The sequence below is a fragment of the Poecilia reticulata genome, chromosome 1 (assembly GCF_904066995.2).
Source record: "Poecilia reticulata chromosome 1, P_reticulata-male-v2, whole genome shotgun sequence".
Taxonomy (NCBI): domain Eukaryota; kingdom Metazoa; phylum Chordata; class Actinopteri; order Cyprinodontiformes; family Poeciliidae; genus Poecilia; species Poecilia reticulata.
This window is the reverse complement of record NC_088830.1, coordinates 25,805,684-25,825,567: the sequence shown is the minus strand read 5'-3', so window position 1 is coordinate 25,825,567 and position 19,884 is coordinate 25,805,684. Positions and strand designations below refer to the sequence as shown.

Here is a 19,884-nt window from a genome sequence, read left to right as displayed (position 1 = left end):
AACATATTGTTTTATAAAAGTTACAAGCTGCAGCTTTAACGTGGTGAGTTTGAGTGTTTCTAAATACAAAACACGACGTTTATGTAAATTTCTGAAAGTGGAAAAAAGCAACAGGGACATTCTTTTGATAGATGGTCTAATCCTAATCCTAATCCTACCTGATTTTTAAAATAACAACAGTCAGTGAAATCTGCTCCAGGACTGAAATATGACTGAAAAATGTCCTCCTTTCCATGTACATCGACACACAAACACGCAGCTAACAATGTCTGCGGGCGACGTGTGTGTGATGCATGAGAACCTAAAAACAGGCCAGATTATTGATGTCTAACTGCACAGCGTGTTTCCAGGGCAGTTAACAGCCCCGCTGTCAGCAGCCCTTTTCATGTCGGCTCTCTTGGTTTTTCTGTTGGCCTTGATCTCAGACTGCAGACACGATAGGCACAGAGAGAAGAGGAGAGTCGCCATCAGTGCCCTCTCTTTCTGCATCTCTCTGTGCCCATTAGGACCCATAGCTCTGTCCCCCGTCATTAGATTAACTCCCATGGTCTGCCAGAGTGCTATTACCAGAGCTGCTCCGCTTTGCCGAGCGCACAGAAACCCCGCTCTCACCTAGTAATTTGAGTCAGACAGGCTCATCGGGGCAGGAGACAACAGCAAGACGGCAGAGTGCTGCTGCTGCTCCTGTGTCCTCCAACGCCTTGATTACACAAGCAGATAGAGTGCATGCCTGGCAGAGCCGATGGTCATGGGAACGCATCATGGTCATTAGGCTCCAGCCTCCTGCAGCTGGGGGGAGCCGATGGTCATCAGGAGACAAAGAGAGACGCTAACCGAGCCGCTAACAAGGAGGACGAACGACACCCAGACACGGTCCGCTCAAACTTTTCATCATCAATGAACTGAGACCACAAACAGGAGCATTTTTTTATTTTAAAAGTGACCTATTAGTCTATGGGCGATACAAAAGATGCCTATGACATTTTTTAGACATTCTCAGAGAATGAGATTTTAGTTTATTTCAGAATGAGCCGTTTTAGGGCCTCTTTTCACTTTAAATCCAAATAAACAACCAACTCAACATTGGCACTGTGAAAATGTCTGCAAAAGATGCACAATGGTACAATTGTACAGCTTTGGAAAGCAGAAGTGGGGCCTCCTGCACAAGCAACAAGAATGCAGGAAGTGGTTTCTGCAACAGTAAGTCAGCACCAAAACACTTGTTCTTTTCCAGCAGCCATTGTAGAGCACATACAGCAGTAAAACCAGCTCACCAAATGTACTGGAGCTCCACTTGGGTTGCTAGGTAACGGGCTGGGTTCACTGGGGTTGCTAGGCAATGGTGCAGTGCCCGTCACATGTGACAACAGCTCATTTTCCAGACACCAAATGAGATTTATTTTATTATTAACTTCATGCCAAAAAACGTCTTTGTTTTTTAAAGCAGTTGAGACTCAAATGGAAATAAAAAAAATAAAAACGTGCAAAAAGTTAATTTTGCTTTATAGGTTCCCTTTAATCAGTAAGATACCGTTATTTTTTTCTCCTCTAACAGATCTGGAGATTTTACTATATTGGGAGTATTTTTCTTTTTTTACGCTCAGCATGTTGTAAAATATTCAAAAAGTGAATTCTGAATCATAATGAAACCTCAGGGTAAACTTTGAGTCACTTATTTGCTCATTCAGGCAGGAAACAGACAAAGGGAAATGACTCGGCTCGTAAAAACAGATTGGAAACGGCTTTAATTGCACAGGAGCTCAGTTGTTACAGTAAACATTTTAGTCATCATTGGATGCGCATGAGAGACAACGCAGAGGGAGAAATCTCCGGTGACACAGCACGACAATCCGAGCGTCGTGTTCAGGAGCTGCAGAGAGCGTGGGAGTGGATTTCCCCTCAAACGGAGACGCAGCAGGCCGTGAACGCCCATCACACCAACACTGGTTTCTCTCTGAGACGAGATCAGCCAGGATGTCGTCTCCGTCCCTCCGCCGGTTCTGGAGGAAAGGCGTTTTCAGCAGAGCAGGCTGATGGTCTTCTCTCCAGATCGGCGCGTTGGCAGGGCGTGAAAGCTGCTGCGCCTCAGCTGGTTCCACTTTCAGAGCACAGAGAGGCTTTCTGGAAACTGAGGAGGATAATTCAGACTGACACTTCCCCACCAACATTACCATATAAAATACATTATTTAAAAACGCTCCTGGCAGAGCAGAAGTGTTATTCATCGTTCCCGTATCGCAGATATCCCGTATTTGATCAACTCACCTGTTTCATCCCCATGGACCTGAGCGCAGCCTGCGTCTAAGGAGAGAGAGAGAGAGAGAGAGAGAGAATCAGGATGCTGCAGATGAACAGTTTCATCATTTACAGAGAAATGTTGCAGAGTGATTTTTCTTTTTCTTGCTGCTTTTGATCGCTGCAGAGTCAGGCAGGTCTGCTTCTGATTTTTGATCAAATATTGACGCTCAGCGGCGTCCAAACTTTCTGTAACACGGGTCATGAATGTCAAGCTGAAAACACACAATTACTAGTATGTTTTTATTTAATTATGATTGCAAAAACTATTTTATTTTTGTATTTTTTTTTACATGCTATATAAAAGATAAACTCAACTCACAGTGTTTTAATGATATATGCAAAGCAATCGGATTTCTGTAATTATTGTAGAGTTTAAACAAAAAGACGTTCTGCAGGTTTACCAAATTTACACGTAAACAATAAATCATGTCTTATACTTTTAAGACTGATCATATTTTTTTAATTTAGTTTGATTTCTTCTAAGTTCATTAAATGGTCTGAATTTCAGTTAAAGCCACTGGATGTTGTGGCAGCTATTATTAATAAATTATATTAAATTGAAAGCAAAACCTGGATGAATACTTTGCATTGCACAATAGCGTTTCCATTTTAACATTTTAATTTTTAAACCTAAAATTCAGACTTTTCCTGAATACTAACCAAGGGCCGCCCAAAATTGTCCTGAGGGCCACAAATGGCCCCTGCACCGTACTTTGGACACCTGCTACCTAAACCACACAATGACTAAAATGTTTAGCAAAAGATCCCAGTCAGTTGGAAAATGTACGACCCGGCAGCACCGGAGTTGGGTGGTAACTAGTTACTTTTACTTGAGTAACTTTCTGAGAAAAAAATACTTTTATGAGTAATTTTACTACACTGTACTTTTTACTTTTACATGGTTAACATTATTATGAAGTATTTCTTCCCTTACTTGAGTAAAACTTCTGGATTTTCTACCCACTGAATGAAAACAAACATGTTTTAACCAAAATGTACCAGACACAGAGACACACCTGCAGTGTTTTTACGTTTCAGAAGTTTTATTGAAAGAAACTGAGCTGGAAGATAAATTATTTTGCCTGATTTTGATATTTTGTAACTGCTAAAACTTCCTGCAGCTGTTTGCTCTTTAAAATAAAACCCTTACAGATAATATGCAAAAGATGAGCAACAAACTGATCTATTATAACAAGGTGTAATTTCCTTTTACACACCTCTGGAAAAACATCAGACACCTCTTAAAATGATCAGCTTCTCTGGTTTTACTTTTTATAGGTTTATGTTTGAGTAGAATAAACATTCTGTGAACTTCTGACAACATGTCTGAAATTCCAAGCAAACTTTTAGTTTTTATTAGCAGAAAATGGTCACAATAACAAAAAGATAGATGCAGAGCTTTCAGACTTCAAATAATGCAAAGAAAAATTAAGTTCAGATTCATTTAGAAACAACAATCCTAATGTTTTAATCAGGAAGAGTTCAGAGATCAGTATTTGGTGGAATAACCAGGTTTTCATGCAGTGGGCTCTTATCCAGATCTGTAGATTCATTTTTGATATTTTCAGATAAAATCATGCTGATGATCATTTCCATCACCAGAAGTTGCTGCCGATTCTTTTCTCCAATTTTACACACATCAGCCAATATAATTCATATTTTTTTAAACGTTTTACAGCTTATAATTAAATTTTAGTTTGTTTCTCAATGGAAGAAGGTTTTTTATACATTATGATCCACATCATTTAAACGTTTACACACAGCAGGACGCATGTCTTTGCCGAAGGGCCGAGTTCTCCTTCATTAGCTTTAACCACTGCCTGCTGTGCACGGTCAGCTTTGTTAGGCAGTTTCATTAGATAATTATCAAAGCTAATTAACTTATTAATTGGTGTTATAAAGGCAATCACAAAATCTCTGAGCTTTGCTACTGAAAGGCTTCACTGCGTTATAAAAACGTTTAGCCTCCATGCAAACTTCTGCTTTTGCTTTTTGGCACAATTTAATGTTTCAGATGATTAAATCAATTTCAATATCACACAAAAATGACCACGTTGAAGACAAAAAACATTTAAAAATTATGATTTACTTTATAAAGGCAAAATAAAGCTCTCCAAACCAACCTGCTCTGATTGGAAAATTCTTGCCTTTCTAATTTGGAGGCCATCAAACCGAGTTAAAAAATAATAACTTCAAAACTTTTTGCAATTAAGATTTCAAGTAAACAGAAACTGACAACACAAAGTAAATTTAAAACATCTCAAAAAGCAACATGTCAAGTTTTTATGTTAAGAAAATGAAAAACAGGCACTTCAGTTAAGATCATTGTTTATTATTCAGCAATAATAAACTAAATAAAATGGCATCGAGATCCGAGGGGAAAATCACAGCTGATCAAAAAGAACACAAAATAATAATAAAAAACATTTTCATGATCTTCACAGTGGCGCAGTTGGTAGAGCTGTTGCCTTGCAGCAAGAAGGCTCTGGGTTCGATTCCCGGCCCCGGTCTTTCTGCATGGAGTTTGCATGTTCTCCCTGTGCATGGTGGGTTTTCTCTGGGTACTCCGGTTTCCTCCCACGGTCCAAAAACATGACTGTCAGGTTAATTGGCCTGTCTAAATTGTCCCTAGGTGTGAGTGTGTGTGCATTGTGTGTCTCTGTGTTGCCCTGCAACAGACTGGCGACCTGTCCAGGGTGACCCCGCCTCTCGCCCGGAATGTTAGCTGGAGATGGGCACCAGCAACCCTCCCGACCCCACTGAGGGACAAGGGTGTAAAGAAAATGGATGGATGGATTTAAAAAATATTAAATTGTTTGTCCTGTTGCAGCTCAGGAAAAGCCAAAGGAGCTTCAGAAAGAAAAAAGTTGTAAAAAATATAAATTTTTTGTAGCGGTCTAGTCAAAGTCCAGACTTTAATGCTGTTGAGCTGCCATTGAATGATCTTAACTGATCTAAATTTGAAAGAAATCCTGAGTAAATATTAACTCTTCTTCTCAATATTCAAAAAAAATATTTGTTTTGTTCTCTAAAGTAACTAATTCAGTTACTTCTAAGTATTTCTTAAAGTTAAATCATATTTGAGAATCCACCTTCCAGAAGATATTCAAGTATAAAGCTCATAAAAGCAAATCAAGATCATCTATACAATTTTTTTTCTGAGTGTGAAGGTGCTTGAAGACAGAAAGTGCAGCAGTGATTGATCTTCTGCACAATTACTTCTCCAGTACACAGAGTACCAACAGAGCGTCTGAATGGGTTTGCATTGACCGCAGTGAAAAGTACAGAACCTTTTTCTCCTGGTAAATGAAACCACAATGTGTTTATGTTGCTCTGTAAAACCACGCTGTGCATTTTCTTCTGTCATAAAATCTCCAAACCTTTTCAGACCATTTTATGTAAATGAGCTGAAGTGAAATGAAATAATAAATATGTTATAATAGTTTATTTAGGTGTGCTATGGTCTTTTTCTGCCAGGTTAAATCTCAGTGAACTGAATTTTCTCCCTGTGAGATGATGAAGTTTTTGTCCAGCTGGTTTCTGTTTTTCTCTACTCTCCTATGAAACGTTTCTTTACAGCGTTTGAAAGAATAATCGATCCTTCTTGACCTTTTTCCTATGACAACATGCCACGGTTAGCAATCGCTCTGCGGCTGATGACATCACAACCGGGCAACTTCTGTGTGTTGAGGCAACGCAAACAGAAAAAATAAACATGGTTGTAAACAAAGAGACAAGAGTCAGCAACAGCTTCATCTGGATGTGGAGATGAACTCAGACCTGGACATTCAGGGTCACATAAAGATAATTAGAAAATCAGCCTTCTATCACCTGAAGAACATTTCCAGGTTTAAAAAAAACTAATGTTCCAGCAGGATCTATACACTGTAAAACATTTGAAGGTGGCTTTACTTGAAAATGAAAGTCCACCTGCTGCCTGGAAAATGCAATTTAAGTCAACAATAGAATTGTTTTGGTTTTAACTCAGAAATTGAAGTTCATGAAGTTTGTTTGTTTTTTAAGTTAATTAATTTTGAATTGTGAGTTTAACTTAATTATTTCACAATGTGTAAGAAAAAAATCTGCCCTCATCTAGTTAAAGATCCATATTTCTCTATTATTTCACTCACAATATTAAGTTAAAATAACTTATTTTACTTTAGAATAATTTAAATTCTTGTTTCAAGTTGCATGAACAAAATTTCTGATTTGATAATGAATTTTACTAAGCATCACAATGAATTCGGCTCAGAAACATTCAGTGTGAACAGGACTTTATCCTCAAGCTTTAAAATAAACATTTTCTTTAATAAAACACCAGAGTCAGATCAATGTAACGCACTTCCATCTCAGGACAGAGAAACATGCCGCTAAGCATTCTGGGAAATAGTTCTCACTCCTGTCTTTTTCCTCTTTCAGTTTTTTTAAGTGCTAACCTAAAAACTAGTTTATTAAACTCTTGGACGTTTGACAAAATTAATAAAAAGTTAACACAACTTACTGCTGTAAGTTTATCTTTCACAAACTCACATTTAGGTTCAAAATCTAAAACTGGATACATTTATTTGACTTAAAGAGTAGAAGATTATAGACACAACTAAATACAACTCAAATTTTTTACAGTGAAGAACCACCTGCATGTGTTCATCTTTAGTTTAATTAATTACAGCAGCCAGAGCCAGATTTAGAATAACGAGGGCCCCTGGGCTAGACCCAAAGAAAAAGCATTTCATTATATTATCCATCCATTTTCTTACACCCTTGTCCCTCAGTGGGGTCGGGAGGTGCTGGTGCGTCGCCAGTCTGTCGCAAGGCAACACAGAGACACACAGGACAAACAACCACGCACACACACACACACACACACACACACACCTAGGGACAATTTGGAGAGGCCAATTTACCTGACAGTCGTGTTTTTGGACTGTGGGAGGAAACCGGAGTACCCGGAGAAAACCCACACATGCACAGGGAGAACATGCAAACTCCATGCAGAAAGACCGGGGCCGGGAATCAAACCCAGAACCTTCTTGCTGCAAGGCAACAGCTCTACCAACTGCACCACTGTGCAGCCCTATATTATATTATTTTATTTTATTATATTATATTAATATTAAGGTGTACAACATCAGCAGGTTTAAAAACATCCCATCTGACTTGACTCCATTTTGTTCCCAAAAAATGTTATATAACTTCAGAATTTACTATTCGAGTATTTTAAGTATAAATAAAAATAAAATATGGGCTTATAAGAAGGCCTGCTGCAATAAATCAATTAATCACATGATAAATTGAAACAAACTCTATACTTTCTGTTTGCATTATTGGTTGTTTTCTTCCAACCTGTTTTCTGAAGGACAGTTTTGCTAACAGAGTTCAGGATCCATTTTATTTGTTTTGGTTGTTTTAAGATGTCAAACCCAGCAGTGTGTTCACAGCTGATCCACGCTGCTGTTCGCACCACTGAAACCGTAAAATGATCGTTAAATAACCTGTGATCAGTTTGTCACCTGGTGGCGCCGTTTCATTTCTGATCTGGGCTCGGCACTGCGGGCGGCTCTTTTCCATCCACGTTTTTAGGAAATCTTAGAAACAGAAGGAGACGAAGGAGCAAACTCAGTTAAAAATACAACAGGACGGGCCAGCTAAGCTGATAGACAATCGATATAAAACATGCATCAAACTCGAGGCCCGCGGGCCAAATCCGGACCACCGCAACTGTTTATGTGGCCCTCAAGACTCTAGAGGAGGAACTTTTTGTCACAAAGGCCAAAAAAAAGGGAACAAAAACTAAAATCAAGCAAATAAAGTAGTCCAACTTTTTTATAATTTAAAAAGGTTTTGCAGGTTTGCTAAATTAAAAGACAGGCATCTTGTTCTCACATTCGTTTGGGCTCAGTATAACAAATTTATTATCAGTTATTAGAGCAGAATTTAGGGTCACTTGCTTATGAAATGCTCGCTATATTTAGTCAATTTCAGCGAATTAAATAGAAGTTGATTTTGGTGCTTTAAAGTCATAAAAGTGTTGTAGCTAACTTTTTCAGGAAATGATGGCAATAATTTCATCCTGATTTAAAAATAAAAAGTCAACTTGGCCAAATTTCTATCATTCTCAACCTGCTTTTGGGGGCCACACAAACATAGTCTCAGGGCCACAAATGGCCCCCAGACCTCACTTTGGGCACCCCTGCATTGGAACGGCATAAAAATCAAAAGAAATTTTTGCATAGTGTCAAATTACAATGTGGAAATATATTAAATATGTGATTTTAAGACATTCTCATCATATGTTGAGAAAGCTAAGGCAGCTTGTTGAAAAGTATTTTAATCAATACATTTTGCCATAACTAAAACATTTTTTAATTCACTTTCGAGGTGATTACACTGAAAGACAACAATCTGTTTCCGGTTAGCGATGGAAACCAACAACCTCTCCTCTCTGCTGAGGCTCAAAGGTTTGGGTAAACGTCGTTCCTGCTGCAGCATCAGCTCCTTAAAAAGCTCTGCTTGCTGCAGAGTCGCTCTGTCTCGGTTTCATCAGCAACACTAGAATGAGATTACATTTCCTGGGAAAATTGATTTAACCCACAGGTTAATTCTTCAGGAACAGAAATGAACATGTTCCTTCTTCAAAGAACACAAAGAAACAAAACGCAGGATGATCTCTGGACGGAGAAATGTCCTCACATCGTGTCGCTTCACAGGCAAAATGAGCTTCCACCAGGAGGGCAAAGGTATTCCTGGAAAAGTGAAGCACCAGTGTAACTTTACATCTCAGCACAATGCTGACTGACTCATTTGAGTTATTGTTTTAAAAACCGTCTGGAATGAAACCTTCATTAAGCTGCACAGTGGAAATGACCCGTAAAGGTCAACTGACACGTGTGACTGACGTTTCTCTAATTAGCTCCTGGTTTCCAGCTCTTGCTCCATTTTCAAATCATTTTCTATTTTTACCCATAAATACATGGCGCTCAGCATATTTCTGCTGCTCCATCAGAACCATTTTCTGCACCAGACAAAACCGTAGAAAATGTTTTTTCTTTTTAAAGTTACAGTATTTTCCGGACTATAGAGCGCACCTTACTATAAGCCGCACCTACAAAGTTTTTCTTTTGTTTAAAAAACCGTAAATGTACATATATAAGCCGCTGGTATCTTCGCCGCTCTCGGTTTTTCATTTATTAAGGACGGATGATAATAATTCATATTAGCAACAAAAAATAACAAATTCAGGCAAAAGGACATTTTTCCAAATCAGTTTCTTTCAATAAAAAACTTGTGAAACTTTATTAAAAGCTGCAGGTGTGTGTCTGTTTCTGGTGGATTTTTGTGAAAAAACATGTTTATTCATTTAGTGGGTATAAAATCCTGAAGTATTACTAAAGTAAGAGTTGAAAAACTTCATAATAATGTTAGTCAGAGCACAGCGTAGTAAAAATAGCTTTTTCAACACAGTAACTCAAGTAAATGTAACTCGTTGCTACCAAACTCTGCTCATATCTGACAGCAGAAGTCGACATTTATAGCTTGGTAAAAGTCGTTGTTATGGAAATTGCTTTATGTGTCGCCTGGCTTTTTAAAGCCGATACAAACACGAACCCAACGTTTTCAATCCGAGTCTCATTCTGACTGCAGCTGCAGGCAGGAGAGCGTCGCATCAGCGTTTTCCACCTTCTGGTTGGTTAAGAATAGCATCGTGTTCTCCAAGCGACAAAACGCTCAGAATGAGGCTCATTAACGCAGAACATCCCAAACATTTCGCCGAAATCAAGGCCTGTTTTTTAAAAACACACACAGTGATCTCGGATCCGGCTCAGGTCCTGAACGGGGCTGTTTTCCACGTCTCACAATTACTTTGTTGTTCCAAAGATGTGAAGATCCGGGGTCAGAGCCGTCCTGGGGGGATCAGGGTGTGTGTGTGTGTGTGTGTGTGTGTGTGTGTGTGTGTGTGTGCGTGTGTGTGTGTGTGTGTGAGGTAATAGGAGCTCTTAGAAAATGACTCATGCCGTTATCTCATCACGCGCCGACATATAAACTGATCTACACGTAAACTATGCGACCAAAGCTGGAGCCGAGACTTTGGAAAGGAAAAGATCAACAGATTGGGGGAAGTCAAAGCAGTTCATGTCAGGACTCTGGGTTTTTGGGTTTGATCTTATTTAGCATTGTGTTTTAGTTCACTTTAGTTATTATTTGGATGTAACTTGCTTTCCTCTTTTCAGCCCCGCTGCAGTATTTCTAGCTATGTTTACTTTTCATCCTAGTTTCAGTTGTTCTTAGATGTCTGAGTTTATGTAGATCTTTCTTCATTTATTCTAGTTAATTCTTTAGTCTTTCTAGTTATTCCTCTTTTCAGCCCCCTGCAGTATTTCTAGTAATGTTTAGTCATTTCATCGCTCTGGGTTCAGTTATTTCTTACATGTCTGGTGCCTTTCTTTACTGGTCCCAGTTATTCAGTCCTTCTTTCTTAGTGTTTCTAGCTTTTCTTGTCTGGTTATTTTCGGTTGAGTTCTGTTATGTTTGCTCGTCTTCTTTTAGTAATTCTAGTTGGCTCTTATTATTAGATCTGCCTGGTTTCTGTTTAGGTTGGTTTGTTTCTCTCTCCTGTCTTTTTCTCTTCTAGTTTATCAGGTTTTCTTTATTTTTAGAAGTATTTCCATCTCCCTGTTGTTTTCCCCTGTGTTTCTCCTTTGCTTCCTGCCATCTTCTCCCCGCCCCTCAGCCTCCTGTGCTACTCACACCTGCAGTCAATCATCTCATCTCATTAGGCTCCATTTGCTGCCTCCCAGTATTTAAGCTCCTCTATCCCAGCCTCAACTGGTCAGTCTGTCCCATCATGTCCCTTATGCTCCTTAGAATCTCCTCGTGTCTCAGATTTTCCATTTACTCTGGATTGTTTTGTGTTCCCCTTGGATGTACACCTTTTTGTTCGTTAAATATCCGTAACGTTTTTACCTGCTGCTTTGGGGTCGACCACACCAGCAGGCGTGTCGAGCTCAGTTTCATTTTGGGCCAAATAAAGGTCATGAATGCTCTTAAAGGGGCGGTTGTGCCAGAAATATAAAGTTATGTCCACATGACTTTGTATTTTGGTCATGATGATGATGTAATTTAAAACTATTAAATGTTTTGATCAATTACTCAACTAGACTTTCTACCAAATACTATTTTTATTCTTACGTGAGTAATTTCTTGGATGGACATTTTCTACGTTTAGTAAAATGTTTGGATTCTCTGCACACATTTCCTTTAATCCCAAACATGTGAAATGCTTTACAGAGTTCATACGCTGTTTTATGTTAGATGTCGTTTTGTTTCTGTGTTTTCTCAGACGGAGCCGTGTTTGGGCCCGATAAGGATAAATCCTAATTACGTTAATTTATTCAGGTCTGTTCATTAACCTCCGGATGTGATTTTTTTTCTTGATTTATTTTATGAACAGTCTGATGTTCCTTTTATGTGTTTTGAGTAAAATACTTTGAGCTGCTTTTGGTTTTGGTTTGTAGAACTTATGAAACATGAAAACAGATTTTCTTTCTTCTCGTAAAGCAGGTGATCTTCTTACTTTTGGGTTTTATATTTTATTCATATTTATCCCTTGACCAGATCAGACACATTTAGTTTTTCACTATTAGATTTCTTTTTCTTTTCCACATCAGGGGTGTCCAAAGTGCGGTCCGGGGGCCACTTGTTGCCCTTGTGGCTTCCAACTGCAGTTCAAAAGTTAATTCAATGTTTTGTATTTTAAATCAGAGTAAAATTGTCATTCATATGGTTTTTGATGCAATGGAGAATGTTAATTACAACACAAAGTGTTTTGTCATTTTTCAACTAAACTTTTATAATAAGTAGAACCAGGTCTATCCTGAGACTTTTACTGACTTTTTTTTTTTTTTTTTTTGACTTATTGAACTTGGCTAAAAATAAGCGTTTTGAAAGAAAGTGACCCAAGTCCTGCTTTTATAACTGAGAATAAATTTGTTCAAACGAGGACGGAATCATTTGAAAACTACATTATTTTCTTATAGTATAGAAAATGTGTAGTTCCTGTTGACGTCCAATAAAGAGGTTTTAGGTAGAACTCTTGGATAAATTGATTTCATGATTGTAATATATAATTTTATAGAATTTTGGGGGTTTGAAGATTACATTTTTTTATTTTTTTTGAGTGATATCGGAACACATTGGGCGGCCATTTTGTTTGACAAGCGTATTTTAAAACTACCATTTATTTTTTACAACTTCTATTTATTTGAAATTTGAATTGAGGTAAAATTTAGGCTAAGATTTATCTTATCTTTAAATTATGAGGGTAAAGTCACAGTATTGCATGAATGAAATACATGAAACGAGAACTTCAACAAGGCTGCACAGTGGCGCAGTTGGTAGAGCTGTTGCCTTGCAGCAAGAAGGTTCTGGGTTCGATTCCCATCCCCGGTCTTTCTGCATGGAGTTTGCATGTTCTCCCTGTGCATGCGTGGGTTTTCTCCGGGTTCTCCGGCTTCCTCCCACAGTCCAAAAACATGACTGTCAGGTTAATTGGCCTCTCCAAATTGCCCCTAGGTGTGAGTGTGTGTGTGCATGGTTGTGTGTCCTGTGTGTCTCTGTGTTGCCCTGTGACAGACTGGCAACCTGTCTGGGGTGTACCCCGCCTCTTGCCTGAAACGTTAGCTGGAGATAGGCACCAGCAACCCTCCCGACCCCATTAAGGGACAAGGGTGCAAGAAAATGGATGGATAGAGAACTTCAACACAAAAAATAACAACTAAATTTAACTATCCAAGCTTTGTTTTCACTGAATCAACGTTTTCTTTTAATTTTATGACTTTCTTCTGGTAAAATTGTCTTTATTCTGCTAATATCACAAGTATATTGTTGTAATTAAACAAAAGTGATCATAGTCTGGCCCTCATTCTCTGTTATAAAACTCACAGAAAGAATGACTGAAGTAAAAGCCAAAAAAATAAAAGAAAGCAAGAAAAAAAATCTATTTAAATCAAATCCGGTATGAAAATTTGGAGATATTATTAAGTCGCATCGCCAAGCCCTTGTTGCAGGCTAACACCGTGTTGAATTGTGATTTTGGTTGATTGAAAAACATAACCAATGTGCAATTTGAATAAAAATTTTAAGATTTGCTACCAAACTGTAGGGGGGAAGAAACCAAGCAGCCACTCACGTTTTGCCTCGGCTGAAGAGACGCTGGCGCAGCAAAAAGGCCAAAGTGGAGAGAACCATGATGGTGGTGCACATGGTTCTCAAAACCCTCCTGCAGTGAAAAACCCAGCAGCTTCAACACAAACCATCCATGCTGCAAACAATCCAAACTGCAGAGAGGACGACTGCAGGTGTTTGTCTTTCCTCTGTCCTGCTGCTTGGATCAGGATCACTGCAGGATTAGCAGATTATACAGCCTAAGCTACGCTGTGAGCATCCAGCACTCAGTCCGCATGTTCTTTAATCAACAGCTTCACCTGTGTGATTGCTCCTTGTTGCAGTAATGAGCCACCTACTCAGCCAACCCACACGTTTAGATCCTGATTTCATGTGTTCACAACTTCTGATAGGGATTTTATGGGACTTTTTGGGCAGGAAAGGTTTGTGAATATCGCAGTTAGACAGTTTACTCAAACTCTTTCATGCCTTGGACCATTTAAGGTAAGGTATTTGTATTTATGTAGCACATTCTCACCAAAAGCAGCTCAAAGTGCTTCACATGAGTTAGAAGGAAACAAAACAACAAAACCAAAGACAAAAAGGTAAAAGTATAAAACTACATATTGGTTCCACATGTTTAATAAGAATAATGGTCCATAATTTATAAAATACAAAAAAGTTGTTTCAATGAAAACAAAGCTTGGATAGTTTTTTAAAAATTATTTTTTGTGTTGAAGTTCTCATAACATTACTTCTTTATTCATGTGATATTCTGACTTCATCCTCATAATTTAAAAATAAGAAAAATCCTCGCCTGGCACTTGTATTACAACATCAAGTCCAATTTAAAATAAATAGAAGTTGGACTCTTGTTCTGATAAAACTAAGTGTTGGTTCTCTTGTTACGTATTTTCTAAGTTTGTTCTGGATTTGTAAACAAACAGGATTTTTTCTGGGTCTTGCTCCGATATTAAAACCGTAAAGCTGAATGTTGGTCTAAAGTAATAATTACTCCACAGATTACAGAAGTAATAAACTAATATTTTTTCTGTTTTAGACAAACTCCCACAGACCAACTTGAAATTTCCCCACAATAACGCATCTATGTTGAAAATATTCGTCTCTTTACTCGTTGTCTTTGCTCCTCCAGACATGAAGGTGGCGCTGTTTTGTTTTGCTGCTTATCAAATCCTGAACACTGAGGGCGTTTTATGTTAATTTGGAGTCTTTTGTGAGATTTTGATGTGATCTTTTAGTAGTTTTGCTCCATATTCTCTCCGTTTATAGATGCTTCACTCAAAAAACACAAAACCTTACCACGTACTTGTAGTTGAGTTTAGAGTGCAAATATCTTGGTACACTTGTAATAAGACAAAACTAACAAGTAACTTTTCAGCAGCAAGATATGGGAGCTTGTTTAAGTCAATAATTCCTTAATATTGATTTTAAAAAGTGTTTGCTCCAGTGATCATTTCACTTATAACAAGATATTTTCTCCATGTTTCAGTGAAATAATTTGCTAATGAAACTGGAACTTTTTCATCAATATTAAGAATGATTTATTTAAAACAATTTGCTATATCTTGCTGAGAAGTAGTTTTGTCTTATTTCTAGTGTAAAAAGATATTTGCACCAGAAACTGGACCAAAATGGTGAGATTTTGTATTTCTGCTGTGTTACTGGTAAAATCCTTTCATGTTTTTCTATGTTAATTTGTTTTGTTTTTGTAATCTGCTTTTGAATTTCTTCAGATGTTGCTGCAATGTGCTGCTTTTTGGGATCTTGTAGTTTATTTCATGTTGGATCTGATGAGTGACATTAAACCAAAATATAAGAATAAACACAGTTTCGCTTTTCACAGAGTCTCAGGCAGGTTTAAGCTGAATTAAAAACAATTTCTTCAAGTTTGTCTAATTTTAAACATTTTACAAAAACCAAAGAATTATTTTATAGCACAAATATATTTTTGCATCACTTTAAACTCTCAGCATTACTCACTTATAGCTTTGAGCCACTGGTGTTAACTAAACACCAGTGGCTCTGTGAAGCTTCAGCCCTAATTGTCAGGAATCTCTTAGTGTCTCTCCACTGACACAAAGTTTGAATAATTGGAGATTTTTCCAATTAGGTGGCGTGAGTTTGTCCCAAAGCTGCAGATGAGATGCACAGCCACATCGTTGCAACTTGACATTCCCTGAAGCCCTCCATGCGAGTGTCTGTCTGTATGCGCTGTGCAGATTCACTGACTGACGTCGTGACGGATTTCAGAGGATCCACGTCTCGCTGCCCAGAAGAAATATAACCCGAGTCCAACAGGACGGGTAAAGACCTGATGTGAGAGTATTTATAGACATCCTGATTATGCTGTCAGGGTGTTTGTTCCCGTTCACAGGTCATCAAAGAGGATCTGGAAGTGTAAAAAAGGCTTAACTGGCATTAATGAAAACAAAAAAACGACAGAAACAGAAGCAATCTGCTGCTCTGCAGACTGTCGCCTGAACAGGATGTGTTGTGATCCTGCATGAAAAACATCAAAATGCTTCGGCCAAGAAATGTTTGGTGTCTTTCCAAAGGAATGATGCTGCTGATCTGAGCTGCGCTGATCCAAAGGGTCACTGTAAAACACTAGTGCTGCATTTAGTTTCTACTGTCTTCTACTCTTTAAGTCAAATAAATTTAAAGTTTTAGATTTTGAACCTAAATGTGAGTTTGTGAAAGATAAACTTGCAGCACTAAGTTGTTTTGAAGTTTTCTTAATTTTGTCAAACCTCCAAGAGTTTAATAAACGAGAGTTTTTAGGTTTGCACTTAAAAAACTGGATAGGAGAAAAAGACAGGAGTGGGAACTATTTCCCAGAATGCTTAGCGGCATGTTTCTGCTTCCTGAGATGGAAGTGTGTTACATTGATCTGACTCTGGGGTTTTATTAAGGCAAATGTTTATTTTAAAGCTTGAGGATAAAGTCCTGTTCACACTAAATGTTTCTGAGCTGAATTCATTGTGATCTTTAATAAAATAATAAGATCAGAAATTTTGTTCATGCAATTTTAAACAGGAATTTAGATTATTCTAAAGTAAAATAAGTAGTTATTTTATGAGTAAAATAGTAGAGAAATGTGGCTCTTTAATTTTTTTTATTGCATATTGTGAAATAAATATTTGGTTTAAATTGCAGCATTAAGTCAAAACTCACAATTCAAGATTAATGAACTTAAAAAACAATGTTTACATAACCTGTCTCTTGTTAAATCAACTTCATGAACTTTAATTTCTGAGTTAAAACCAAAACGATTTTCTTGTCGACTTAAATTGCATTTCCAAGGCAGCAGGTGGGCTTTTGTTTTGAAGTTAAACCAACTTCCAATGTTTTACAGTGTAGTAATTAAGAAGTGAAGGGGATTCCAGCTGGCGTATTTCTGACCGGCGACATGCTGCTGGTCGCCGGTCGGCCACCAGGTAATGTGTTCACGTCTCTATGAACGGCTGAACAAGCCGCGTCAGTAATTTGCTCTGATGTGTAGGTGTGTTATGCTAATGGGAGTAAATGTAGCATCAAGCCTGAAAAAAGCAAACTACTTGTTTTTCAGTCTTTCAGTCCAGTTGTGTCTGGTTCACTCAGCTCTGATGATGAAAAGTCATTTTGATTCAAATCAGCTTTTTACAGACTTTTATTCATCCTGCAGTCATTATGTGATAAAGAAGCAAAGAGATTTAAACTCATCTTTTTTTCCCTCTATTTCTTAAATGTGTAACCTTAACCATAGCAAACTTGTCGGTAAAAGGCTGAGACACTTGAATTTTCTTCATAAATAAAAAACAAGAAGTAGTAGTAATAATATTTTTGTTTAATTCTTCTTAACAAAACGTCTTTAAGATTTTCTTTATACTTTCACATATTTTTCCACTTCATTTGGTCTTTGACTTTTATTTTGTATTTTACATGTTAGACCAACACAAAGTAGCATGTGATAACAAAGAAAATAATTTGTTTTTATAGTATCTGAATATTTATACATCCATTTGTATTCAACTGCTTTTTTGCCCATAACCTTTAAAATTACTTTTTTTGTTGTTGTTGCAATAATAGTTGCAAGGTTTTTGGCTCATGTCTTTATCAGTTTTACACATTCAGAGTGGCAATAGATCAATCAATTTAAAAAAAATCCTCCAGCATGATGCTGCCACAACCATGCTTTACATAGAATGGTGTTTTCAGGTTAAGCAGGAGAGTTGGTTTTATAGAAGAGAGTCAGAAAAAACATATATATTTTTAAAGAAAACCTTAAGAAGTTTGATTTACATCTACTCAAAGACTCAAAATGTAATTTTATTATTAAATACACAATTTAAACTTTTTGATAAAACAATGTTTATTGAATGTTGCTGTCTGGTGGTTCCCTCTTTCCTTTTGTTTCTTTTTGCCTCTTCTGGCAGAGGAAGGTCTTCAAAAAGCCTTTTTCTGCCACAGATACAGAATCACGGTCGACCGGCTGAGATTCGATTTGGTGTCGGATTTGCTGCTGTTTGCAGGTGTGCACCTGCTCCAGTCCACTGGTAATTCTCACCTGGATGAAAACTTCCTCTTCTCCAACTTCTGCAACAGCCTGACAGCTAAAAACCGTATTGACACATTTTTTATTGTTTAAGGAAAAGCTGCTAACTAAGCTCTATTTATCTTTGGTTTATTCATCACTTTATACGCTTTACTACATAAACTACTGAAATTAATTAAAACAGTTTTCGATGCAAAGCAGAAGTAAAAACAAACATCTATCTAATCTATTGATCAGTCACCAATAGACTGATGGATCTAATTAAATCTCACGCTAGCATGTAGCTGTTAGCTAGCGCTTAGCCATGAAGAAACGGGACATTTTAGCCTGTTTTAGGGATATTCTGCAGATGGAAAACTCCAGTAAAATGGAGTAAGAACATGTATTATTATTAAAATGACTCTTTACTGGTAAATATATTTATAAAATATTGTTTATACCAGTGTTCAGTAGGATTTTTAAAGGATTAAAATCCTACCGAACAAATCAAAACACAGTGAAATAAACAATATTCTAATTGTTTATCTTAAGCTAATTTATCTCAGCCCAGACACGATCTCTATCTGGAGCCATCCAGCGGGGTCAAAGGATTAACCAAGTGCATTGTGGGATTAATAGTTCTTATGCCAGTTTCCTGTAGTTCAGTCCGTCATGGCTGGAGGCAACAAAATTAACGACATTACTTAGAAAATATACGCGTAGGTAGCATAGTAGCTGCATTTCCTTTACAAATATGGGAAAAACTTTGTTGGTACTCCGCTAATGTAAAATTAATTAAATATGAAAACAATTACACATCAAATCAGTTTGTTTCTTTGTCTTTTCAGTTGCTAATCATGTGACTCGTGTAATGCAAAGTGTTTTATGAAATACTCTGATTTTGACACAACCCAAAAACCTCATCCTATTGCAAAAAGTTATTTTTTTTTTTTTTTTTTATCAAAGTTGAGTAAAAATAAAAAAGTTAGTATTTTCTTAATTCCAATTTGCGCATTTATATGGTCAATAAACAGCTGATTCCTCATTTTTCTCCACTTACAGACCAAAATGTGGAAGCTATTTTCACTCAGAACCAGTTTGGGCTTTCAGACGACGCTTTGTTTACTCCATTAGTTTGTGTTTCTGCTTATTCAGCGTCCGACCGATGTTTACGTTGGTCACAGCAGACTGACAGCATGCGGTGCTTTTGGACTGAGATGGGAACCTGCCTGTTTGAACACAAAGCTTGTAAAGAGAAACAGGAAAACATGAGGAGACAAAACACACAAAATGTGTAAAAACAGCTGCAGCAGACTGTTTAGATTGTTTCCTCTGGATTTCACTCTTTAAACTTTAAATGTGCACAGCTTTGGGGACGCCTCGCTGATAATCGGCATCATACAGTCGATGTTAGTCTGTGGGAGCTTCATAACCAGCTGTAATAAACAGGCTGAGACGCACAGAGGTAATTTATAATCATTTGTGTCAGATTATATCTAGAACACCTGGCGATTCGCAGAAACCCTCAGCACCTGCTCACAAAAACCAATCAGTGAGGGAATTTATACATAATTTTAGTATGGAAAGTTCATTTGCAATCAGTGGAGAGATGGGAGATGGAGAGTACAGCCTTTCTAAAATATGAGATTTTTCCCACTTGACACCGCAAACGTTCACATATTTTGTTTATGTGACAAACCAACACAAAGTATCGTACTGCGAAGAGGAAAGAAAAAGCTGAATTTTCAATGAGAAATGTGAAAAATAAAATACTTAATAGAATCATTTATGGCTGCCATTACATTTATACCTCTGCTGGGGTTTTAGTCCGCTTTAATAAAATTTGTCTAGAAAATTTGATTTGTTTGCGAAGTCGTGAATGTGTAACGGAC

General features: G+C 37.5%; 1 protein-coding gene across 1 annotated transcript; it reads right to left on the bottom strand.

Annotated features, from left to right (window-relative positions):
* Positions 1 to 1,722: 1,722 nt before the first annotated feature.
* On the bottom strand, positions 1,723 to 14,231 carry LOC145552585 (uncharacterized). The gene is made up of 4 exons (XM_081610119.1): positions 13,484 to 14,231; positions 7,809 to 7,883; positions 2,266 to 2,301; positions 1,723 to 2,128 (listed from the first exon to the last, which is right to left on the bottom strand). Exons 2-4 carry the CDS (start codon positions 7,864 to 7,866, stop codon positions 1,782 to 1,784), a joined length of 441 nt encoding a protein of 146 aa, XP_081466245.1. The 5' UTR covers positions 7,867 to 7,883; positions 13,484 to 14,231; the 3' UTR covers positions 1,723 to 1,781.
* Positions 14,232 to 19,884: the final 5,653 nt, after the last annotated feature.